Source organism: Anser brachyrhynchus (genome assembly GCF_964034855.1).
Source record: "Anser brachyrhynchus genome assembly, chromosome: 6".
Classification (NCBI taxonomy): domain Eukaryota; kingdom Metazoa; phylum Chordata; class Aves; order Anseriformes; family Anatidae; genus Anser; species Anser brachyrhynchus.
This window is the reverse complement of record NC_137700.1, coordinates 21,475,079-21,502,698: the sequence shown is the minus strand read 5'-3', so window position 1 is coordinate 21,502,698 and position 27,620 is coordinate 21,475,079. Positions and strand designations below refer to the sequence as shown.

The 27,620-nt window shown below is 40.5% G+C and overlaps 1 protein-coding gene across 7 annotated transcripts in view; it reads right to left on the bottom strand.

Moving 5' to 3' along the window:
• Nucleotides 1-27,620, bottom strand: part of LOC308197640 (uncharacterized protein) — a 628,187-nt gene that overhangs the window by 160,884 nt on the left and 439,683 nt on the right. For all 7 annotated transcript variants that reach the window (XR_013953160.1, XR_013953161.1, XR_013953162.1 and 4 more), the window contains one exon: nt 24,062-24,207. Coding sequence is in view for 1 of the 7 variants with exons in the window: in XM_080598508.1 (XP_080454634.1) it covers nt 24,062-24,207 (146 nt within the window). In the remaining 6 variants the exon portion in view is untranslated. The remainder of the gene's footprint in view (nt 1-24,061; nt 24,208-27,620) is intronic.

Below are 27,620 nucleotides of genomic sequence, written 5' to 3'. Positions count from 1 at the left end.
TGTACTTGCAAAGTGCCCAAATGATTGTGTGGAATAGGGCAGAGGAAGAAGGAAAGAAAGGATAAGTGATGACTGACAAATTCCTTAAAAACTTCAACTTGAGCTTAACAGCAACAACAAAAAAAACCAACTTGAAGACAAGTTACAAAAGTGGCATAGAAACCTTCTTAGCAAAGACACCAATGTGATTACATTGCCTTGGTAAGAGTCTTTGTTTAAACAGAGACTACACAAGTGGCTTTTCCGAATAATAAACACAAAAGACACACTGTGGGTGACATGAATTCACATCATCTTTGAAATCCTGGGAATAAATAAAGGACACCTAGAAGCTGATAAAAAGGCAATTAAAAAATGAAAACAATATTCTAACACAAGGAGGTGGGCGTTTACCACTCAATTGAAACAATAATACAACAATTTTAAAAATAGAAGAAATGGTAAGTTTTCCGCAATTTGCAGCAAATTCCACCAAAACAACACTCAGCATAAAAACGTATTTCCATACCAAGTTGTATAAGAGAATAAAGCATGCTAACATCTGCTAACATCTAAGACCCCTAACAAAATTCCCTACATGTGCGTGACAGTAGGAAAATTTCAGTGGACATATTTACTAAGAAAATAATAATAATAAAAAAAAACACTAAAAAAAAGGCAAACAAATCTTGTTTCTTAAATCAGAACAACGGCATTACACACCCTCACTGAGAAAACACACTGCTTCACATATATATCTATAAACTCACCTGGAATCCCTAGATGGAGTTAAACTGAACCGTATGTGCACAGAAAGAAAGGTTCATCAATTGTTCACTAGCACAAAGCATACAGAGAAGACATCCATGGGGCTGACCACAGTTTTGGTGCAAATGCCGACTCTTTGGGGTTCCAGCTGCTGTAGCCACGAGTCTGAATCTCCACACAGACACCGCCTGCTAGGAGGGCTGGGAAGCCCTTCTGGTCCATTATAAGGAAGCCTGGGGCTGAGCTGGGGAGGAAACTAACTGAGACATCACCTTGCAGTGGCTCTCACGTCACAGCCTAACCAATACACACTCAAAGAGGTTATCCAGCACAGCCAAAGATAACCAGCACAAACAAACAGACCCTGGAGTCACTTTGGAGAGCAAAGCATACAAGTGAGGAGTCAGCCAATCAACCTACACATCTCAGTATAAATGTATAAAAGAAGGGAATTCCTGCAAAAAATAAAAACAATGCATTATTAAGGCAGTAGTGAAATTTGCTAGCTTATGGAGGAATTCGTTGTGAAGTATTTCCTCATAGTATTATTAGATGGAGTATGTGGCCTGAATTAAGCCCTGCTGTTTTTGTCACCACGTTGTTTTGGGGTGACACACAGCAAAACCACTGCAGCTATTTACAGAGATGCTGACAAAGTGTCTGATAAATACTGTTAGCGCTCTGCTACACATCCACTTTATGTTACAGCTGCCACTTTAGGGTCTCCAACACACACTGCTGGCTGAATTCAGATGGCCAGTGACTGTCAGCACAGAGGAAAAGGACAGAACCAGGCAACAGCCGATGCCTTTAAGGTCAGCAAATGGGAGAAAAAAGGCATTATATTTTGTTAATCCCCCCCATCAATAACTAGTAACAGCTCCCAAAAGTTTAAGGTGTCTTTCAGCAATTATTAAAAGCAATTCTTTCTGTGCTTTCAAAGCAACGTTTAGCTCACATTTCACACATGCAGCACATCAACCCATATGAAGCTCAGGAGAGCCCAAGGGTTAATTTCAGAGGGGCTGAAGCTTTCAGAGCCTGTGTCAGGGTGTGTTCCAGATTGGGCTTTAACACTGTGGACCACTGTACAGATTTAAACCTAAAATTTGAGCCAGGCTGTATACACAATATAAACATACCCTTTAAAATGCCAAATTGTAACACTATGTATGTATTATTTATACCTGAACATATACAAAAGATGGAAATCTACTGGAAGTAATGAAAAATGCCCGAAAACTTTTAAGAAGAATCTCTAGAAATAGGTGTAAAACTGAATTTTATCATTGACTGCAAGACCTTCAATCATCTCTTACCTGCAAACTTGCCTAGAAATGCAAACTACGATATTGGCATGCATGCTAAACACTATATCAGAAGAGTTTCTAAACAAACAAATAAAATTTATAATTAAAAAACATAACCCACCATGGGCTTGATATCTGCTTTCTCCAAATAGCTTCATGAATTAGATTCTGAACGTTAACAATATTCCAAAGTTACAAAAATGTTTAAGAATAAGGTGCACAGAAACTTTCAGTGCAGTTCACATAGTATCTTGTCTCCAAATGCAGTTAGTATCAAAAGATATAGGAGACCCTGCAGTTTTGAAATGACCTGCTTCCTAAAGATGTTTCTTCTTAAGCTCCCATAATTAGAGGTTGGCTAATCTTCAGAAACATGAAATACTTTTCATCTTACTTCCCACTATTTAGCCAGGTTAAAAAATCATGATATTATGTATTTCTATTCCTTTTGTTCTTCTTTTAGGAATGAGGAGGTTTTATCTGATAATAAGGAGTATCAGAAACCATATAGGAAGACCTACAGTATAATCTACAAGAGACACGAGAAGCTGAACTGGCTTTAAGTGATAAAAGGCAGATTCTACCCAGGGAAGCGGCAAACTAGACAACTTACGGTGGGCTTCTTCTCATCTATTTTTAGATTAACTCAGCATGAAGGTCTACATTGGAATCAGTCTTATGGATTAAGCTTATAGTCAGTGAATATAAACAGACTTTTTTTTTTTTCTTCCCCAAACATATCAACCTTGTAAGGTGAATCCTACTCTATGGCCTTGGATTTCTGCATCAATCAGCAAGGATTGTGGAAGGTAGGAGTAGTTCTCTGTCATTTCAAATCAATGACCACCTGTTCCTTTAAACGCAAATAATGCAGAAGTAGAAAAGTCTGTTATAAGTAATGCAGCCACTGCACCAGTCCACCTGTCTCATTGGATTGGCTGCACTAAAACAAAACCTCCCAGGTAGCGACTTAGGAAAATGACACAAAATTCCTTCCGTACTTTCACTAACAAATACTATCTCTACAATGCAACAGGCTTTTTATCAACTATGTGATCAGGTATGGGTTCATTATGGTAAGTAGTTTAAAATGAAATCCTTTTAATTTCTTTGCATAAAAGATACTCTCCCTTTTTGCTCAGCAAAGATTTATGAACTATTGCAAGAAAGATCATTATTACAGTAATTAGGAATCCTCTGTGGATTAAAATCTCTGGAAGTCTCCGTAACGTTATGAGAACTAAACACGTTTTCGTTGTGTTGCATTAGTATTCTGACACTTAAGCACGAAAAGAAACCTTTAATCTCCTCATGCCCTAGGGTTCGAGCATTGTATACTGATATCTAGTATGGTGCCAACTTGTCTCAGCGTTTTAAGACATATTAATGAATAAAATAATCTGATCCTGAACCTAGACTTTTCTTGACCCCGGAGGTCAATTTTCCCCGTGAGACTAGAACAAAAAAAAGTGTCCAAGAACCAAAAGTCTCTTAAAATTCATGGTATATCACATGCTATATCACAAGGCACTGTGCACAGAGATGGCGATAGCTTTACGCCACCCAGTATCATCACTCTTCTGATGGCTTAGTGCTTTACGCAGCCTTTTAAGTGTCTAAAGAAGATATAAACAGACTGACATGTAACTGCTTCCTGCGACCAAGCAAGTTCTGGGCTGCCAATCTGTCAGTGTCAGGAGCACCGTGACCCACAAAGCCACATGCAGCAAGCCTCCCTTGCAGCTGCTCGGTGAGCACAACCTAGAGCCCATTCAGTGGCACCATGGTCCACATTCAACTGTCTTCAGTGGTAAATAGGAAAACAAAAAAAATTAATAAAAACATTTTCACATGCATATAAAGGTACTGAACTAGAGAGATGAAAAAAATAGAATATGCAGTCTCTAAAGATAAGCTGTAGGTCATCCTACAGAAGCACTCGCTCTTTTTTACCTGGAAAAATGAAAAGAAATAAAAAATAAGAAATAAAAACCTGTACCACATATACCTTCAATGAAAGGTCTCCAACTAGGAGAAAGAAACTGCGACCTCTCACCCCAGCATCTGCAACTATTTCCTCATATACCTTCCCTGCAGGCCAGGATGATTCACTGGCTACTCCAACAAAACTGTCTCTTAAATGATGTATTAGAATAAACTGTTTTTGAAGAAAAATATGTACTAAAAAGAAGAGCTAGGAGTATAAAAAAAAGTAAAAAGGCGAATTTCAAAAGTGGAATAAAACATCAGAAATGGGGGAATAACTGACAGGAGGAGAATAAACCAGGGGATTCTGGAAGCCTTCTGGAAGCCTCATTTCTGGTAGAGCTCTGCTGCAGGGCTGACTCCGTGCACGGGCACCTCGCATGGGTTAAGGAGCTGCCCCGACCTCCCCTCTCACCACTTCAGCACTGCCCTGCTGCAAGCACTGATGCAAACGCTGTGTTTGAGTAAAAGCCCGGGGTAATTCCTTGGGGAAGCAGGAGGCCACAGTCGGAACTTCCTTCCTGCTGTCCTTCTGAATAGAGCAGCAATCCCTACCCTTCCTTCCCAGGTTTCCCAAAGACAAAATCCGTTTACTGATGAGTGACATGTAGATGACTGAGTAGGAGAATACTTTTTTTATATAAAATATAGAAGATGCACCAAAACAAAAGCACCTATTAAATAAACCAAGGAAGCAGTGGTTAATTATTAATATCGTAGTTAATAGCGGACAAGTCATGGCCACAAGTTTTGCTCCTATTCCAGTTGTCCAGACACTACACATTAAAAACACTAAGAGCCATTTGCATTTTGCCTTTCGCTAATCAATCCTATTCAACTTAAAATAGGATTTAGAGAATGCCATCATTTTTCTGTGGCAGAGCGGTCAGCCATCTGAATAGAATCGATTAACAGGATGATGAAATATAAAAGGCTGCAAATGTTCAACAATCATCACTATTAACTGTGCAGCAAGATGTAAAACAGAACCAGCAACAGCAACACTGGCTGTAATGAGGGCTTAAGGAAAACGCAAACTCTACACTACGTGTTGCAATGAATAATTGGGAATTATGAAGTATGACAAATACAGCACATAAAAAATGTGTTCAACATCCACTTCAACTCTCAACTTTGATGATTTGTAACTTTTATTATAAAGTAGAACTAATAATTTATACAATAGCTATACCACACTGCAAATCTATGACAATTTTCATGTAAGTGGCAAGGGCCACAAATTATAGTAACTAAGTATTAATTAAAGTTTCTTCATTAACTTATCTTCCATTTACAATTGCATTTCATCTCACAAGCCCAGGGACGTTATGCATCTGGTCTTGGGAGTTTTAGTCTTGAAGAAAATTGTAGTTAGCCTGCTTCCTCCCTCTGTGGTCCTGATGCTGAATTTCTCTGCAAGTTTTCCAGCTTTTCCCAACCGAGAGTGTAAAATTTCACAGGTCTATGAAAAATATAGGCTCACAAATTATACATTTACAGTTTTTTTTTTTTTTTTTGTATTTCCTTGAAGCCTACAGGTATTCTCTGTCCCCTATGATTCCTTTACATACAGAGGTTCTTATGAGACTGTGCTATAGCATCGCGTTTTGTTGTGTGTGGCCATTGTCATTCTTCCATGCAGCTCTCAGAAAACCAGCAAGCAATCCCAGAATAAAATAAAAAAATCCATCCAACCTTGCCTTTGGAGCAGGAACAACACTGAGCAGCATGATAGTCAGGCTGTCTTGAAAGAGGTAGGAAGACTAGGAGGGACAGAAAAGTACAGCAGCCTTTCGACCGCCACATCAGAAGTCCACCCAAGAATTCTCAAATCTTTCAAGACACAGAGAAAGGGAGAGCTTTACAACAAAATTCCCATGAACTTGCCATTCGTAATCAAGCCAGCGTGTTAGCGTGAATATAAACCAAGCAAGAAACAATAGCTTTCTGCTTATGGGCATGGAAAGAGCTATGCCAGCACATAATACAATGGTATGAGCGTTGTTTGCTTGAAAAAAACAAAATAGTCACCAGTTATACCTTCCAAAAATGCCATTCTAAAGTCATTTTATTCTTGCCTTTCTTAAATATGTATAAATTCACACAAACACACAGATACAAGAATTTCTTCTTGCATAAGATGCTCCTGAAGCTCTCCTCCGCATTCACATTGCCACATCAAAAGGAGGTAGGAACCAAATACAGTTCCCTTAGAACAGTAGTTTCCTTTTTTTTTTTTTTTTTTTAAAGAACACTGAACTATTCTTCATGAGCACTTTTCACAAACCACTTGCTGCCCTCATCATCAAGTTTTTAATGAATAGCACAAGAAATTGGTTTCCCTTGTGGACCAGCTTTCAATTTTTTTGTACAGTCTCCAGGACAGCCCTTTGGGAATGATTGTCTTTAATGGTTAGAATAATACAGCAGAGGTGTTCAATACGGGTGTCCAAAATTTAGGCAATCAAATAATCAGTATGATTTTTCAAAAGGCTACATACTGACAGCTCATTTTGAAGTTACTTTTTGAAAAATGTGGTCATTTTAGGTCAGATCAATGAAAAAATGCGAGTTTACTTCCATGGAAACAGAATAGGTCTTCAGTTAGGTACCTGCATTTAGGCATCTCTGAACATTATGTTAAAAAAAGAAAAGACAAAATAAGAGAAAACTGTGGGAAAATACCTACTTGTAGGTCTATTAAATTTATTTTCCAGAAAGCTTGTTTTTTCAACAGGCGTTTTAAAGAGCGAGACGTCGTTTCCACTTGTGTCACCTACCCAATTAATAATACCCAACCGTAGGCATTTTAACTTACTTAAAAGGGCAGTTTAAGTAGATACATTTTTCAGTTTGTTTCTATCAAAGTGATCTCTGTATCGAGTTATGCTCTTGGCATACCTCTCCCTTTCTTCTTTTGCCCTTCTAAATGGATTACCAACTGTTCAATACTGTCCAAGTCTGTTAAGGGATTCTGATAAAGAGGATTGGCGTTGCAGTGTGGCAAAGTCCAAGAAAACAGTTAACGTTCAATGAAACAAAAGTCTCCAGATCAGCAAATGCAATATGCATGTGACACTTTCTCAAAGCCTCTCACAAATTTCCCTGCCAGTGGACAGGTTTTTCTTTAACACTGCAGTCAAAATTGTGTCCATGTACCCCACTCATAATACGTACCTACCCACATAGTTTCAGACTCATGCTAGGACAGGTTATGACACAGAACTGCTCAAAACAATACATCTAGCAATAAAACACTACCCATTAAATCCCTTCTAGAGACAGAATACATGCACTGAGGTGTGACCGGAGAGAAGTCGTCTTCAAGCTGTTTAAGACAAGGTAGTTGATACTTGATAGTCTTTAGGTATCTCAATAAAATTTCCATCTCATTAATCCAGAGCCCATACACATTTGTTAGGAAGCTTCCTCTGGCAGTTGCTACAATTGCTGGTGCTCCCACTGATGTGAATTAGACAGAGCTGCACAAGTCATGGCATTTTTGTAAGACTGCAGAGACAGTCGGCTTTTCCCCAAAGCCTAAGCCACTAATCTGAAAGCAAAACAGTTCCCAAAGATGCAGGCTTCCAGCAACACCTGCTCACCGGGCCAGGCGATTCTGCCTCTCCTGCAAGTTTCACACTGCATCCAGCTAGGCTTACCCCGTGGCTCCAATCCTTCAATCCTTCAGCTGCTCCTTGATCCCAGCTCCCCTGGAGCCGGATAAGGCCCCCAAGGGCAGCATGCTCTCCTGAGCTTCACCCATGGACAAAGCCAGGGGACAGACTGGGGCGGCAGGGAGAGAAGCAAGCATTCACCCTGTTACAGCTTCTTCCCTAGCACAGCTCTTTTACGAAGAAAAAAGGACAGGTGAGCCCCTGGGAATTTTCTTCCTTCATTAACTCCTCACCTGAAAGATTCTGTCTGAGCTCCTTCTGAGGACCTACTCTGTTTCATGGAAGACAGAGGATGAGAAAGAAAGGAAAAAGGCACTGATGTAAAGGATACGGGCACTGATGGTCAAATTAATACCAGAAACAGTGTATTCCTGGGATGAAGCATTTAAATCATCGTATTTTACCTTTTTTTTTTTTTTAATGCTTCATTAAGTTTTTAACAAGGATACTTGGGTCAACTCTTAAGGACTGCTGAATATTTTTACCCAGCAATTGCAATTAAAATTCAGCTCACGTGGCTGGTAGGATGACATGCTATCATCTCTGCTCCTTGTCAATTGACAGAAGAAACTGATCGGTCAGCCAGACAAACCAGATTAGAAAACAGTAGTACTCCTGGACATCTCTTGTCCCCTGCTCTCCCAGTCCATTCAGTAGATTTTCCAGATTTATCACTTGGAGATTTTCCTTCAGCTCAGATGCTAACATAAAATAAGTAGGTATTTGTTGGCTGTTTCCATAGCAATAGCAGGCAAGGGATTTTCTGACAGTAGAGTGCTTGACATAATGTTGCCTCTTTAGCTTGCTAACAAATGTCTGATTAAACATTCATGTTCCCACAGACATTCAATCCATGTGTATAACTGACTTCAGGAACACTTGACCCAGTGTTTCGTTATGTGGGTGAGGAAGGAGCGAGGCTGCAGGGAAGGAGCCTGTCTCAGCGCAGCTTTGCTACAACAAGGCAGGGTCCTCGGTGGGTAACCAAACGAACAGCAAGGATGAGAATGAGATCCTGTACTACCGTGGTGGTGTAGCTCTCATAAACCATTGACTACGTCCAGGACTGGAGGTAGGTCCAGCCGTGCCAAGGAGATCAAAACTCAAGAAAGGGTCTACTTGGGAAAGCGAGATTCAACGGGAGGGTCTCCCTACAGCCTGTCCAACCCTGTCCTCTATGCAGTAGATATCCAAGTGCACTCTGCTGTTTCAAATCTTGTTAAGTCACTGTCTCATTTACAATTAAGCTTTGCTAGATCATTACATCGTATCAATAAAACACATTGCTGCTTCTATCTTACAAGCAAAGTGCACAATTCCATCTGCACAACTACTTGATTGAAACATATATTGCATTCTTTATGATATGTGCACACACAGCCACACAACACCATGCATCCCAATGCCAAAAGCGCTCGGAAAGGGCCGTAATGATTCCTCTGAGTTTAGAAGATGGGCTCTCGGTAGGTCTCCTCACTGCCCCACAGAAGAGATTAAGACCATTCTCTGCTGGCAGCTACAACAAGAAGTGCCTGAGTGGGTGCTGCTTACCCTATTTGAGCATCTCTGATAAAGGGATCCCCTCTGCCTTCAACCCACACCCTTCCTCTGCCCTTCTGCAAACCACAGCTGCCTCCTGCCCCACGGCTCCGCGCTGCTGAAGTGTTTTGCTGGCAGAGGAACAAAAGCTTTGGCTGGGGAAGCACAGCAACAGACAAGGGGTGTCGCCCACTCTGCCTCCCAGGCTGGATACGTACCAGGATACGTACTCAGACACACGTCTGAGAAGCATGGGGAAGCAAATGAAAGCTGGAGCATGGGGGGAATGGACAGCACTGTAGGAAAGGGTCAGCATAGAGAGGGCACAAAACACATCCTGTATATACCACCACTGAGGCCTCACAACTTCAGGGATTTCATGTTTTTATTTTAACTTTCAGACTCTGGCCTCATGATATTGATGTATTACCTTCTTCTCGGAGGCACTGCACAGACGGCCTGAAGTGTCAGCGCAAAGCCATGCAAAAAAAGAGGCCTCCTCTACCCTCTTCCACAACAGCAATAAGACATGCTTGTTACCATCTTATTTTGCAGAAGAAATTTAAGCCACACGCAAGAACAGTTGGATCTTTTTAAGGGCAATTTCTCCTACATTCATGCACATTTTCAAGGAAAACAACAATCTCCCCCTTCAGTGAGAAGTGAGAACCACAGACCATCTCATTTTTGTCTTCTTTTAATCCCATCTTCATCTTGCTTTAAAGATTCCTTCCATCCTTCCCTGCTAGAGGTCACGCTAGCGAGCACCTACTGGCTGCTGGCACTGTGATGAAATATACAGGGCTACTAAATCATGATCACGGCACCTCTACTCACGAGCACTCTGCTGGCGATAGAGCCTTGTGTACCATATTAGCCCAGTGTCATCACTCTGGTGATGAATTGGTGCAAAACACCAGCTGAAAAGACCTTCCTGCTCGGTGTGCAGCTCTCACAGTCTCAGCAGCAGGAGAAACAAGTTCTAAAACATGATTCATGGAAACATCCGCACAACAATTAGCATCACAAATTAAAGGGGCTTTTTTTTTTTTTTTTTGCAAACCAACATTGATTGAAGTCAACTTCTGTGATCGTTAGTGGCCCTTCGTAGTCCCTGTGAAGCTTTAAAGCAGCATTTGTGTCGGGCTGTTAGCCACGATACACAGTTGCCCATTTTGATTTGGGCCCATGTCAGAGCATCCCCAGCAAGTCCTCACTGAAAAAGCTGACAGCTCTCCACTTCGATGACTGTAGGGTAGATCTTCAATATATATATATATATATATATAGATAGATAGATATAAATATATAAATATATATATATATATTTTTTTTCACCTTCAGACTGAATTCTTCTGTTCTGGATGAAGGTTGGTTTTGTTATGTTTTGTCATGCACATGGCCAGTGTTGCAAACCTTAAATTCTCCTCTCCCACCCAGTCTGTCTTTATAAATAAATAAAAAAAAACAGAAGGACTTTGCTGATATCTGAAATCATACAACTCTGGCATTTGTTTTGGAAAAGGTTATAATTGCCAATGTTTTTAATTTCTTTGTTACCAATTTGTTTAAGAGCACTGAATACTTCACAACCCTTCATCAATTAAAATTCATATATTTTAAAATAATAATATGAAGCCAGAGACTGACTCCCCCAGAGACACGGATCAAATCAGGGTGAGCCTCAGCCACCAGGAGCTATACACATGGCTTAATGGCAAGAACATCTTCAGCAGCTCTCAGCCATCGGGGGCTAGCCTAACACACAGATCTATTTCAGAAGCTGAACTTCAGCCACTTCAGTAGCTCTACAAGAACAGTAATTAATTCAGATACACTTATGCTTACGTTTCAGTTCTATACACATTAAAAAAATGTGTTTTTTCTGTTATGGCTGTTTCTGTCTCAATATTACTTTAAAGATGTGAAAACACTGCAGGAAGTGGTTGACACTGAGCCCACTCCTCCTGTGCATATGTGCTGCCCCCTGGGTTTTGCAGGTGTCACAGGGCACACGGCTGGTCCTTCAGCAGGTTTCTGTACCTGTGAGATTACTACACTGGCAGGTCACCCTGTTCTCCCCTGGACCGACTTTGTCTCTGAAGGTCAGAGACTCCATTTGAAGAATTTGTAATGAAAAGACACCTGAAGAACCAGCACCTCCTGGTGCTGCAGACACGCTGCTCTCCAGGCCTCTCCCTGACAAGCTGGTATTCAGATCCTGAGCTGCCTCTCTTGTGTCAAACAATTGAGAGGCAAGGCAGGCTCAACAACCAGTGCAAGGAGAAAAAAAAAAGCAGTTCTGAAAGCATTAAAAATCCCAGAGAATCTCAAGAGATTCTGACTATCAATCAAAAGAAAGAAAAAAAAAAAAACAGAAGAAAGTTTCCAGACAGGTCTCAGGCCTGCTAACACAAACATGTGAGAAATGCTAACAACCTGCTAGCCTGTCATCTGCCAACAAACACAGGTGACAGAGCCAGCAAGTAAAAATAAGGGCGAATTTCATGAGATTTGGTAATTTGGCAAGTGAAATATAACTTCCATAGTGATGAATACCTATATCTGCTTCCACCTTCATCCCTTGCATTTAGTCACCAATCACGGGGCATGAATGCTTATACTTGTAGCTCTCTCTTGAACCATTCTGAGAATAAATAAATGGCCAGAAATACTTTCCTGGGTCCTTCTGGGAAAGACACACCACCCCTGCAGCTCGTGCTTACATTTCTACCTGGGACTTATAATAAAACTTGACTTTTTACAAACAGGATATGTCTGTCTGTTTGTTTTCCAAGCACTTACATTATGACAAGAGGTGTAGGCAACAGATAGAAAGTGAAGACCAAGGGAAGCCACACATCTCAGACTGCCTTGCACAGCAAGATACGTTTTTTCCCCACTGTTTCACAAACTAATAAAAGAATAACAGTTCAGACTACCTCTATCATGGCTGCCCCCATAATCCTACATAAGACAAATACCTTCATGCTATCTTCACACGGCAAAAAGAAAACAAGTCTAAAGGTCAAAAACGGTGCTCAGGTCCATTGGATGTATGGCAATCTTCATCCAAAATTTTCAAAAGACATTAGGATCTACTTTGTTCCAACACTGCAAGAAAGGCCATCATGCTGTTCAGTTCCTCTGCAGCAGCCTCAGCTCAGGGTGAACCCACACAGTGATATTCCCATGGTCTGAAGAGGAAACAAAAAAGCAAAACCTTTCGGTCTTAGATACACCCCTACCTCCTGTGGGTTTCACACACAGCCTTCGTTGCAAAGAGCTCAGAGACCATATACCAGGATCTCGTTTTGAAAATCATTCCTCTAAATATAAAAAAGAAAGAAAAAAAAGAAAAAAAGGTCAGATTAATCCACTTTCGCTGGGCCCCAAACTCAGGAAGCATCTCAAAGATCCAGCCCTTAGCATCTTTTGCCAATGCACTTGCCTTATCCAGTCTTCTGCCTCCTCCTCCTGTTCACTAAAGCTGCTAATCTGGAACAGAGGTATTGCCAGCATCTCCCAGATGCTGCTGAAAGCCCAGAAGAACGAATACCAATGTTCTGTTCATCAGCTATTTCAGAATTTACTTCCACATTTGGAATGAATTCCTCTACTGGCACTCAAGGGGTAAGGTGGGAATTTCCAGCAGCATGGCTTTTGTGAAAGGAAGTAATCAGCAGAGACTGAGAGCTTCAGCAAGCAGAAAGGAAGCTCCCAGACAAGGGGAGGACAGAATGTTTTAGGAACAGGATGCAAGCTAATTCAAATGGTGTGTGCACACGTTTGTATGCACGTGCTGAATGAGATGGGGAGAGAGATGTTAATGGCTTCTCTTCCCAAAGCCACCAAAATAGCACCTGAGGCTGTATCAAGTTGTATACATTAAAATATACTTCTGACATAAAATAGAAACTTTCGGAAAATTCAAACAAGTAATGGTCTCACAGCATCCGAAATTATATAACTTTTTTGTTTACTTGGATAAATTTTTAATTTATATCTCCTCTATCAGAGATTGTAGGAGGCATTTGTGAATGAATTAAGAAATAAAACAAAACTCAGACTAGTAATTTATCTCTGTGTTTACAACCAAGATAAAGTGTTTAAGGTGACATCTGAATTAATAGTATAGGATTACACAAAGAGATTAAAACAGAAAACAGAAAAAATGAGTGGACGAAATAGTTTGGAGAATTTATGAGCCAAGTAATTCTTTTCATTTTAATCAGACTAACTTCGACTATTACTATTTTTCTAGTAAATAGAAACTTCTGTTGATGCTGTACCATACTGTTTGCCTCAAATTACACTGTGTGACACAGCACGAGGTTCGTACTGCAGCCTCCACCAGTGCCCTCGATAAACACTGTTAATGGTGTAGGCTGCAGAAACAGCAGCAGCAGCTCTTGCTTTCATCCCCAAATGAGGGGCCCCAGCATCACCATCTGCCTGCCCCCTGTGCACCCCCTAGAGCTGGGCTCCAGCTTCCCAGCCTGCACCTCCTACCATTCTTGCAAAGAATGGGAAAAAAGAAATTTTGGAAAATCTAGGCTCGATTATGTTTACTCATGAACTGGTACCAAATCCTCTGAAAATGCATCACGAGCATTCATACATCTTCAAGCACAATTCACCCCCACTGCCAAAGATGACTTTTGGACACACCTATAACATAAATCCATCATTACTGTCACTAATGCATTTAAATTGCCTTTTATATTCACAAAGTGGCTCAGTAAAAATAAATCTTACATTAGCATATTTCTTACAATTAGATTCTCATCACATTGCTAATCATATTCATTCTACTGAATAGGGTTATTTGAATACTCTTAGCTGCATCCTCTTATTGAAAGAGAGACAGGACAAAAGAAATTTTCTGTTAGAATTGGGCAAAACAAACAAAATGTATAATTAAGTATTTCACAACTGCTCGCTATAAACAGAAGTAAAAACAAAATGATGGGTGTTTATTTGGAAATGTTGACAAAACATGACAGTATTTTAATTAAAGACAAAAACCATCTGTGAGAAGACAGTTTAAGGAAACAGTTTAACATATTAAGTCTAAAAGAAATAGAAGTAGATACATATATTCGCAGTAAATCTTTGATTGCTGAATTATTTTAGAATTATATATAATATTGTAATCTCATTATTGTACAGCTGCAAGAACTAATTCAATATTCTTGAGTAATTTTCTTTTCTGCAAAGACTTCCTATTGGGTCATTCCATTATGTATCACTTCCTGCGAATTCAGTCCTTCGACTGGGTAAAAATAAGCTCTCGTTCCATGCCCCAGGCTTGACGAGCGTGCCACATAGGGATGCTCTGCACCGAAGACGCAATAAACACATCAGTCCCATGCACAGGTGCACACCAACAGCACCTGCACACCGAACCCACAGACACACAGCTCTCCTACCATGTTCTGCATTGCACGTGCTGTTGCACAAACAGCAGCACTGAATTTGTGCCATCAAAATCATTTTGGTGGCTGTAGATTACCACGTCACACTTGGCTGAGCAAAAGCAAAATTAGATGGCAGAGATAAAGCCAAACTAAAAATACTGGGAGCATAACTTACTTTATTTAGAAATCGATAGGTCAAAAGTTTGATCTGGTGGGGAGAGATCCATTCTGTGAATTGCTATAGAGGTAAAAACTGTGACAGTGAACTTTAGCTGATGTAAATTAATTTAGTGCCGTTGCCTAAATCATCTGTAACAGAGTAAGTGTAGTCTAATACATTTTAAAAAGAAAATACATGTTCTTATCTATGTGTTTCACCAACAGCAGGCAGAAGACAGTAGAAAAAAATGTACTGCCAGCTTGATCCACTGGTTCCAGCAAGCAGCACGACTGTTTGAGGTTCAGCACTTCATAGAGCCTGGGAGGCAAAGCTGGCTGGTCACGCAGGCATTTGTTACCAAGATTTGCTCTCACCAATACAGTACGTGCTGACTGCTTACAACTGCCCTACCAAAATCTCAAATGCAAAAAGAAGAGCATATTAGCAAAAGGGGTAAAAGAGGTGTTACACCACCAGCCAAGCCAATTCATTTGTCCAACTTCATTTAGGGATGGAGTTAGATTTTTCAATCAACCTTCCACCACAAGTTATATTTGCCTTGTACAGAGCAGTCTGTTCCAAGACAAACAATGTCCTTCAAGCCTTTCAAATAGAGTCTTGCAGACTTATATATTGGCCCTACTTCCATTCTAAACTTTCACCAATGGCTTTGATGCTGGAACACAGAATATATTCATAAAACCTATGGATTGCTCCAAGGTGGGTCAGACTGTAAACGCATTAGAGGACAAGAACAGAATTCAAAATCACTGACCAGAGACGTGGACTGAAATCAAAGAGGTTAAATTCGATTAAAAAACAAACAAGCAAGCAAAACTCTCAGGAGAGTAGCTCACTCAGGAGGGAGACAACAATGTCCAAATATAATAGGGCCTAGATGGTGGATCTCAAGAAAAGATACCCTTAATGATGCCACTGACAAAATGAATGCAAGGGAACACCACAATGTTGATAAAGACAATGCTCAGGCTGTGATACAGTAACAGAAAGACTGGATACCTATTTACTTGCATGACTAGGGCCTCAGGAAGTCTTTTTATAGCATCGCATTGCCATCAAATTTTAAACCAACTGAAGCAAGTCCAAAGGAACCACCCAGAATAACAAGACAATTAGAAAGCATGATCATTGACAAAAAGATTACGATATTCGAAAAAACTAAAGGTGGCTACAGCCCTCTCAAAATATTTACCAGGTCATAGGAAGGCTGGGAATCAGCAGATCTCTGAGATGACTATGCTCAAGACAGAGAAAAAGTGTCAATATGCTTTAAATACAAGTGGAAAGCCTTGTTACGTTCAGGTGGTGAGTCTCTCAGTCCAGAAAGGTAGCAGAGGTCCCTTGGGCACTGGTGTCCCTTGTGCCGCCGGCGCTATCCCTCCGCCCACGACACATCTCCTTCTGCTCAGGTGCATTCCTTCTTGGTGCTTCACCGGACGGCATCGCTGTCCTCGCACACCAAGGAGGCCTGCTGCTCGCCTTGCTCTTCTAGTCTTCCTCCTGCCGCACAAGCTGGCAGTCAGAGGGCCCAGATGCTCAGCGAATGCTGGGCCAGCTGCAGGGGGCCTGTTTTATAGGGCCCGCAGCAAAGGCGGGGCAGTGGTGGCCACTGTGACCTCAGCAAGCCTCTGTGATGGAGTGGCCCACGCGTGGCCAAAGGCGGCTGTGTTGGGAGCGGCCTGGAAGATGCCCTCACGTGGACAGGGAGGAGGGCTGGGGGGCTGAGGGCCCCTTTTCTGGGGCTGGCTCCCCCGGGCCATTTGGCTTGCCAGAGAGAAAGGCTGCCCCTCGGCCACGGGGACTGCCCTGCACCTCCCATCCTGTGCCCTGGGTTTATTTTTAACACTGCTTTTTAGGCAATTTCATTCTATTCTTTACGGAAAAGAACAGAAGCAAGGTGCATCTTCAGCCCTAATTCCCATGTGCGCTTTGTGCTCCGAGTGAAGAATTTCTTCGTCACGTCAGATCTAACCTAAATCTCCCCTCCATTTGTTCAAAGCCGTTATTCCTGGTTCCATGGCCACACTCCCTGAGAGAGTCCCTCTCCAGCTTTCTTCTAGGCCACTTTTACGGGTAAGGTTAGGTGGCCAAAATGCAGGACCTAGCAAATTGCAGCCTTATCTACCTGGTTCCACATGACGTACAATCTGAGTTATGTGGGATATACCAGTCAGAACTTCTAAACTCTTTGCAGAGGCCTGCTTTAGCTTGACTGTTTCCAAGTAAAGCCTGCCATTACTTAACCAGACACAGAAAGCTTTAAACCAATTGCCATTATCAATAGGAAATATTGATCCTAATCTTCATACAATTAGAAAATAGTAAAGGAATAAATACAGAAGAATAGCATTTGCTTTTTTGTTCCGTTGGTTACTTTTTGCAACTATTTTTACATGCTAAATATTTGGTATGAATGGCTTTCTCTAGTGAGGTCTTGCATAAGATTAGTGTGAAGTACTGGAACAGCTAAACACAAGGAAACTTCTCCAAACCTCCTGAAGTTGAGAAAATAGCCTACGTGTGCTCAAGCAAACAAACAAGAAACAAAAACATATCGACACTATTGCGTTCAACAGTAAATGCATGCCTAGGGATAGTTCCAGGGAAGTCAGCCATCTCCAAAGGCATGTATTTAATAAAACCTAATTGCTATAAAAACAAAACGTAGTTCAACAGGAGATCATGGAAAATCAAAGCAACACTATAAAGGACCAATTGTATTCCATAACTATCATCGATTCAGAAGATAAAACATCATTTGTAGCTTAAAAGAACTGCACTGTGTAGGTAAAATAATGTATTGCTAAAAATTCTAGGACAGAGCTTCTCAGCCACTGGCTTATGCTCATGGGGTCTAAACAGACACTTTGAATGGGTCTCTAGGTGGTAATCAAGACAGTCAAGCCCGAATCAATGAATTCACAGGACAGGAAGCCACTTCTCTAACAAGAACACAGCTGGTGGTTGGAAACAGAACATTGGAAGCCTCCTGGGGTAGCTCATTCCCTGGGGTCGTGCTTTTCCTTTTTAGTAACAAAATCAGCTATCTCAATTCAGACCAAAAATACATAAATAAAAAAAAATTCTGAGAGTTTTGGGTCAGGGAATGTACCTGATTCTGATGAAACCCTGAAACCCAGGACAATTTTTTCTTTGTACAAATGTTACAAAACTGTGTGTCAGGAAGAGACGTTCATGGGCTGTTAGCCAGGTCTGAACATTTGTATGTTTCTGTAGTGAGAGAGAAGATTAAAGTCCATGATGTTTAAAGCATGTTTCTTCTAAAGTCAATTCTACTCTCCACTTTTCTCCCACACCTTCAGTATTTTTAGAAAACATCTCATCACAGGAAGGAAAATGTTATTTTTCTTCTGTGCCAGTGTGGAGATAGGAACTTTAATGTGCTACTTTCTACAGGGAGATGGCAGAGAAAGAGACAGATGGCCCATCCTGATAGAAAAGCAAACAAAAGCCCAGCTCTTCTACCTGAGGAATTTTCAGCATCTGAAAGTTAAAATATTAAAGCTACAAGACTTTTGAAAAATGAATGCAAAGTAGGAAATATTTATAACGTTAAACTACAGTTAATGCGAGCGTGGCATTTATGAGCATATAGACCAAGCATAAACATCAATGAAAGATCTCATCTAACAGAAAAATGGGTAAACAGACACAGGTACATCAAGTGGGGGATATGACAGTGAAGGCACCCGACAGACCTGTCTGCATGTAATACTGTTTTTAATCTATTCCCACCTAAGGTTTATTTTCAACACTAACACTTTGTGTGTTTTATAGCAAGACAACAGTTATTTCAGTGTCTTAACTTTCATAGCTGAGTTTGTTACCCCATTGCCTCTTCTCTTTATGGCACCATCTCATTATTTCTCTATAATATCCATCTAAAGCGCCAAAATTTCTTGTTTCAAGTGTTTCCTCTAAAGCCGTGATTGTTGGAAACAGAGATTCAGAGAAGACAGAATGAGAAAAATACCTCAATCACATCACATAAGCAGGAAATCACTGCCATTCTCATGGGAGATTGAAGAGAAACACCCAATTTTGTCAGCATCACAAAGCACCTAAGTGGCCACACAATTTACATGCTCAGCACAAGGGAGCCCGTGCCCACAGGACAATGGTTCCAGCTCAAAACTGGGTGGCCTGGTGCTCTACCCACAGCTGCAGCTTCCTCAAAGAGCCAACCCACACAACCACACTCGGTGCCTGCGATCAGAGCACTGCTGCCCTGGCACAGGCTGGAGGAGCAGCCCCAAGATTCCCCACATATGGTACCACGGTTCCATGCACAGTGACAGATGTGAGAGCATTCACTGACTGCAGACGGACTCAGGAGCCATTGCCTACATCTATACACCTCTGCGTGTATGCCCCTGATGGTCACAAACACTCCACGCACTGGTTGCTCTTTGTATTTCAAAGCATGGCCTCGGTGCTGCAGTGAGAAACCAGTGCTTAGCTCTGGCACATCTCACCTGGCTTCCTGGGCTTTGTCTTTGTCGTCATTCTGCCTAGAAGATGACAATTACTTCAATGATTTCTATTTAATCTTTGTTTTAGACACCTTAACTGCAGGCGGTGACTTTAATTTTTTTTTTTTCGTCCATGTGGTACAGCTCCACCAGCAGGGAAATGCAGCCTAAATCCAACCAAGAAAATGCCAGGTTAGGGTGGTATATTTCAGTGGAAGACTGCACTAAAAAACTAACCGAATTTGTCAATTGTCACAGCACCATCACACGAAACAGAACTAAGCATCTGTATCTGTTTAACTTTGACTATTTATTAGACACATTAAAGTACACAGATAAAGCTTCTGTTTTATAAGACAGGTTTGGATTTCAGTAATAAGAGCAGTGTTTCAGACCCGCAGTGAAACAAAGAAACCAAAAAAACAGCAATAGTACACCAACTGCTAAACTTTCTTCAGCATACCAATCCTGGAAAGAGATTTCTTTTGTTGGCTACTTAACTAAGAATTTACCATCAGAAGACTAAATCATACGGATGATAGACAGACAACGAAGGAAGAAAGTATCACAGAAGGAAAATGACAAACGATGTATTCTAATGGAAACACAAACAAGAGTATGCTATCCTCTTGAAACTGCCATTGTTCTCCTTCTCATTTTAGTAAGGTAATAAATAATCAGCATATAAAACATCTGGACTTAGTTAAATGCAGAGTGGGGACCAGTAATTGAAATATCAAATCACAGATTTTGCTAAAAGATCCTATTATCTGAAATGACTTTAAATTCTTTCTCATTAGTTATTAATGCTGAGTATCTGGAGAATAGCTTTCAGCAAGAACACAGGGTAATCCTGAAGACAATGATAGCAAGTGACACTACTGTAAGAAGGATCAGCTGAATAAACATACAATCTGATTGCCTACCAGCCAAAACGACTATAAAAGGGTAAATCCAGTACAAAACGGTTATATAGCGATTCCATAGCAAAATTATCAATGTAAAGAACGACTCAGCAGGCAGAGCAATAAAAACACAGAGCTGTAATATGACTTGATATTTTAAGAAACCAAACCAAATTGATTAAGAGAACTAAAGATAATTTGGGTTGTCATTTATGGCTCTGGCACAGAGGGAAGAACTGAAAGGTAGGAATTTTCTTTCCATTCGCATCTACCTCTACCAAAAAGGCTGGAGAATTTGAGCATTCTCCTAGAAAGCAGCTCTCAGAGAGTGATTGCTGCATAGCACAGTCATCCTGGTTGCATCTTACACCAGACAGTATCTTCCTATGTTCCTTTCCCCTACCTAGAACAGCTCAGCACTTCTCCCTCTGCCTGTGCCCACTGGTATACAGCTTTGCTTTTTACCATACACACTCCATGAAAGAAAATAAACTTCCCGCAATTTTCCTTGAGGTTTTAAAATTGTTCTGGAAACTGTAATTTGATATTTATAATTACACATAGGAGACATGGCAAGAATAATGGTAGATCCCATTTCTTTTAAATTATTAGAGCTGGTGATATAATCATGTCATTACCAAAGTCTGGCTTCAGCATTAGCATTTTCAGATAGAAAGGGAATTATACTAAGTCCTGACCCATAAAAATGCTACACAATTCCATGCTTCTTTAAAATTTACTCAATGGATTTATACTATATCCCATTTACAGCAGAGACCTGCATTATCTCTGAGTATCCTTTCATTAAAAAAAAGGTTTTTCTAAATTACATTTTGGAGAGACTTAGAGAAAAAATCCTTTTTGATTTTTAATCCTTTACATTAAACAACAGATGGTTCTGATTTTGAGAATCACTAGAGACTTGGAAGACAAAACCACAAAGTCTCAGTTGGTTAAGTCCTTTGCCTACAATGCCGATACTTGTTGGAGGCCCTGCTCTGTCAAAGACTCGTGTGGGACCTGGGACTACTGGCATCTGCTCTCCATCCCACCTCTATCAGGGAGCCAGCATTCCTTTCAGTCAGAGGAAAGCAGCGATGACAAGTTTACTACAGAAACCCAAATTCACATAGACTACAGCAGTTGATATCATCGCCACCATAAGATGAATATGGGTGTCTTTCTCAGATAAGCTTGGCTTAGGCCAAGAATTTAAGGGTTACAACCTCTCTGAAGACTGAAGGACTACAGAAACTTTTCCTAAGAGAGTAAGTCAGGATGAAGAGGCATAGGTAATGGCAAACTGACCAGCTTTCAGACACCTGCTGTCAAAAAAAACCACAAGAACTAAACCTTGTCTCACCTTGTATGTCAACACAGATGAATTAAATGCATGCCCTCAAAGTTGTGTCCCATTACCTACTATAGATACATCATCTCTCTGAAGGATATTGCTGGCTTATGAACAAAATATTGCAATATTTTTTCACTAAACAATGCAAAAATCTGCGAACAAGATGATCTGAGGCTCAATAAAATTGGATCTCCAAGTATAATTTCTCTTCTCTTGGCTTGTGAAAATGCATGCACTTTTTTTTTCTAAAAAGAAATGAGAAAAAATCCACCCATATTTCTCTAGAATACAGAAAACAAACAAACAAACAAACAAAAACACTATAGAAAAAGGAACTGGAGGCAAAAAAAGCATCTGAAAGTTCTTGTAGCTTCAGCCCAGACCAGATAACTACCATTGCCTGGCACATTCAAATTACATGAAAAAGGTTAATTGTGATTCTTTCCATACTCTCTGGGGTTTCACTGCTGGCAGCAATTGCAAGCCACCAAGTATTCCTCCACAAGCAACTACAAATTGGCATAATGCCTGTTCAATCTTAGATCAGAAGTTATCTACTTTTTCATCTTTTTAATTATTAAAGCCCTCCAATAACAATATCTATCTTGTTTTAAGTTCGAATGCCATGCTCCTTAGATCTCTACAAGACAGATTCACACTTGGTCTCCCCTTTCTGAGTTAGATGAAAACTATTAAAATAATCAAAACTAATGGAAGAAAGTGAAACTGATTCCTGACTTTACTTTTCATTAAAAGTTATTACTTTTCGTTAAAAGTTATTGCTTTTCTTTAAAGAACAACGTGCTGCTTATACTTTTCAAGCATTCTCCCACATTCACACAAGAATTCTCAGAAAACTTGTTTCTGCCTTTCTTTCACTTGGGAATTTCCTTGGGTTGCTCTACTCCTAAATCCATGAGCTGCCGAGGCATTACCTGGAGCTCCTCCGCGAGGGAGCTGTTGCACAAGGATCAACAAAACAAAACAAAAAAACCAACCCAAATCCAACCAACCAACAAAAAAAAAAACAAAACAATTTCATCTGGCTCATGCCAGTCAGTGTCTCTTCAAGGGCACCCCAGTCCCAGAGCTGTAGCTAAAGATCACCTCAAGCCTTCCAGCAATACTAAGACACACACCATCCCATTATGAGATTAATGCATATTTTTTCTCTGTACTTATTACATGAATTTAAAATTATTTAACACAGAATGTATTTTGCAATTCATTTTCTTCTTTCCCTGTGCTCTTTTAAATCCTCTGACTGTACTTATTGAAAACATCTCTTTTTAAGCCATCCCTTTGAGAAATATTAATGCTCCCACATGTGTCTTATTCAGGACTTCCATTGACCTTGTGACTGAGAAAATCACTTCCTTTCTGTATCAAACAAAAGCAGACTTTTTAGAGTAAGAGATTATCTTTTGACAATGTCAGAATATCTTGAATTCCACAAAGAAATGAATAAGGGAGCCTATATAATTTATTTTAATAGGAAGCTCAACAGAGGCTGAAATATTCATTCGTATTAAATAGAAAATACAAAACCAGCTATGCACTAGAATGAATGTCTTGGGAAGAAAAGCAGCAGTTTGCCTCTCAACTTGCTCTCATGCTCCCCTCTCCTATTCTGGGCTCCTGGTAGGTGTCATTTGTATCAAACCTTCAGGCCCTTACACCATACTCAGTCCTGCACTAGCAGCCCTGCAACAAAACCTTCCCCACGCTGCTCTTCGGGAGATATCCTCCAAGTCAAGGAGGAGATAGCTCGGGATATATTTGAATAGATCAAGGTTGAAGCCAGAAAACCTGGCTGAAGGAAGCTCCATTGCATAGCTTTCCAAGGCAGCCTTTGAACTCGGGCAACTCATGCAATGGTCAATAACACCATAAACCCAGCTGGGACGTCCCGACAAGCGCCACGGCTCTGTCAAAGCACTGATCTGGAATAAGCTCACCCTGCCGACTGGGGATGGACTCACGCTGATAGCTGTGGTTTGTTCAAGGGCTGATGAATGGCCAAGTTAGCACCACAGGCATTGTGAGGGATTAAGCATCACCTGCAGCCAGCTACAAGGAATAAAGCCAGCACAAATTCCATCCAAGTGCTCCAGCTAATCCCAGAGAACTGCTATCACACACCCAACCCTGTGTTCTGGTCAGATTGGTTTTGCTGGGGTCCCTGCCAGTGCGCAGATGTGAATGAATGATCATGGAAATCACAGAGAGAAGCTTCAAGAGAAATTCACCCAGCAATGGTTCTTGTGGACCTCAACACCCAGGACGTACATGGGAACGACGTTAATTCCCACTTCAGCTCCTTCACATCCCCCACACTAAGGGTAATGACAGTGAACCGAAGGAAGATATGTTACGTGGCTGCCTGCAAGGCAGGAGTATCATAAGCCCGGGAACTTCTGACATAATTTTTCCCAATGGAATAGCTTACTTGGGACTTGATGACCTCTTGGAAGAAAGATTCTTGTCACTGCAGCCGCTGCCCACACAGACTTACTGCTTCTGGGTGCCTCTAGAGGATTCAGCTCAACAGAAGCTGGAGTAAGATCAAGGCTTAGTTCACGGTAAGTTAAATCTCTGCAGACAGAAGAAGATAATGTGATTTGTTAAAGTTCCTAGCATTCAGTTTTTAGGTCATTTACATCATATCTTGCTGCACTCCACTATTTAAGCAAAATGGATCACTGAACATAAAAAAAACATAAAATAACAACAAGTTACTGTCTAGCTTCTATACATATTTTCAGAAAATTCAGATGACTGCAGCATTTTCTTTTCAAATTCTTTGCTTCCAAGAAATAAAATAGATGTTGCCAGGCCCTTAACAGGATGCAGGCAGCAGCCCATTGCAAGGAAAATATGCACAGAATCTGTCTTTGGGAGCAAAAGAGCATTAAATGCAAGTACTCAGTCTCTGCAGTAAGCCCACAAGCCCCAGGTACAGCCAAAACACCCATTAATTTTAAAAAATTAACTATGCATTCTTTATGCTATTTTCTGTCTGTTATTTTCCTGGTTTATGTAAAGCAATTTAAAACTGTATGACTTAAAAATACTCATGTAAGTACATGTATTTACATACTCAGTAATGTATTCCTCATACAAAGTAGTCATTTAATTTTACATGTACCTGCATGACTATTGAAGAGGAATGAAACAACATCTGTTCACAACAGTACTGAGGCCAAAGAAGGCTTCCTGAATTTCCTCAGCATTCTTTGCCACAAATGTCCATCAGTTTATACCTGTGGTCTGTTATTACAGCCTAAGAAATTCAACACATATTTAACTGGTATTGATTACTGCATATATGCTTCATAACACCGACTTCAAAAGAAATAATATTGTCTAATTCTTTTCATTTAAAATGAGATTTTAAATCCTTTCCTTTTTCTTAAACACCTTCTGAAGTACTACAGCCAATTTTTCCTTTCGAATTTATTCTGGGGAGCTAAAAACTGCAGGGAAATCCTTTTCCTATATTGCTACCTTCATCACGCAGAGAATTTCCATTACCATGATTATAGTTATGAATATGTTTATGCTACGTACCTGCCAGGGGTATAGCCATTCCTGTGGCATTTTGCGATGGACTAAGAGGTGCGCAAAAGGCAGTCTCACCTCACTGCTCACACCAAGGGCTTCCTCTGCCTCCCCTGCACCAACACCTGGACTGGGCTGAGCCAAGTTCAGGGACATAAACTTAATAAATAATAATAATCCTTCCCAAAATAACAAATAGTTCTGGTGTAGCAATCTGCATCAACTGAGCATTAAAAATTAAGAGTCCTCCTTGTCAAGCTAGGATGGCAAAAAGCAAACCACCAGACATAGTCATAGAAGTACTTCTAAATACCCAAAAAGGAGATACTGGTGGTCTCCTGTTACAAACCTCCTTGCCAGATTCAGTGCTCCAGAAACCATAACAGTGTGCTGACCTACAGAGCAAACCCATGTTTGTAAGGAGAGACCTTGTCTCTGTCCAGACCCACTGGCACAAAGGACGTGCAGTCCCCCACTGCACACTGTCTGGTCTGGAACAAAAAGCGCAATCTTTGAGCTAAATGCCTGTCGAGAAGATGACTCTAAATTAATTCTCTCTCCCAAGCAGAGAATCCTGAGAGACAAACACTGGGAGCAGCAGTTAAGCAGGACTACATTAGGGTCAGAGATTATGCAACTATGGGGAGAAGACATTGGCAGCCAGGGAAATATCATTAAAGTTAGGCAAGAAAAAAGAACAGTTAAGTCTACGTTGCATTACCTTACTCTGTACATAACGAGCAGCAATTTCCCATTAGCATTTCAAGTCTCCTTTAGCAATCAGTAAAGTGTTAACTTTCATTCCCTTCCACACAGCCACAAGGAGGCTAATTTTCAGTGACAGGTTAACAATAAATAATTTAAAACTTTGTCAAGACTGTATGGGTTTTCTGACTGCCTGTGTAGTCACCTGACAACTTGAGAAGCAGGAACAAAGCGGTGGCAAGGCTGAGAAATCCTGTGGTTGCAGCAAAACATAGAGAAAGTGAAAGAGAAGGCTGTAATGATCTGAAAATGAAGGTACATGGAACAGGGTCAGATCAGCCCATCAGATATGTTTATACCACACAGGAATCTGAGACAGGGCTTGCCTTGCCGGGCTGACACTGCAAGGCCATGAAGCATTAGGATACAGCAGGAATCTAGGAATCTAGAAACGAGGTAACACACACATTAAGTGTGCCTTTTAAGCTTAACAAGGAAAAGGGCTCAGGGCCAAACAGTGTAGAATATCTGCTCCACCCAACAACTTCAGTAGAGGCTCCCCCTCAAGATCCATCATCAAGTTTGTAAGATATTGCTGCATCACCAATCCTGGCCTATTTGCTACCTGCCTTGAGATGTATTTTTTCCTATGCTGTTTGAACACGGGCTCAGCGGTGTAACCATTTCAGGTATCAATCTTCCCTTATGCTGAATTCAAAACTTCAGCTATTTTTTATTGAAATGCTAAGGATTTAGTCTCTACTACCTTTCAAGGCTGTTCATGCAACGGCATTGAGAGTTGGCACCTTCTGTCAGGTGATTCATGTTTTGCTTCAGAGCTGATCCATCCCTTCATAATAATTTGTTTTATATACACAGGATATCCGCTGACTGACTGACAGACACATTCATTTCTGGTGTCCCAGGATGCATATTTTTAAAGATAATTTCAAATACTCAAAATCAGCAGTTAACAGGAAAAGTAGAGGAAAACTGACCATGTCACGTACTATATTCTGTATAATTAAAAAATCTTTGGATTTCATTAGAAGGCTTCTGCACCCTCTTACCTGAAAAGGATAATGAGAATGGTTGCTTTCTTTTGTATAATTACAAATATAATGCCAAGTTTTTCATATCTTTATCCTAACGTATGCTTCTCTGAACAGCTCTATGAAGAAGGATTTGAAGTTTTATACACACAAGCACACACACCGTTTTCTCTCTCTAAATACCAAATCTTTCTCAATTTGGTATTTCCTAAAGCACAAGTCTTCTGTCTTTTCACACAGTCTCTGGAGATTATTTCCTCCCCTCTCCTACCATCTAATAATGTTTCAGTCAATTTTAAACTAGCTTGCAAGGTACTTTTGTGGCTTATGAAATCACACGTGCAGAAGCTGGAATTGTAAGGGTCTGCAAAATAACAACATCTAAGATGGTAGAATTGGTCACCCTGTATGAAGTAAAGCCCAGGTTTGTATTCATTATAACTAACCTTAATCAAAGGCTGTATCCTTCCACTGACACTGATAAACCACTACTTAGTTTAAAACTTAATTTAGAAGAATTTTAACTAGGAATGAGAGAACTGTCTGATTTTCAAGCCAGTCAAACACAAAGTACCAAAACATTGCATTACTATGGTGTTTTATATTATTTATTTTTTTTTACCACAGAAACTTTTACCTATTCCTCACTCCTCTATATAAAATTCCAAATAAGCCAGTAAACAGTGGTAA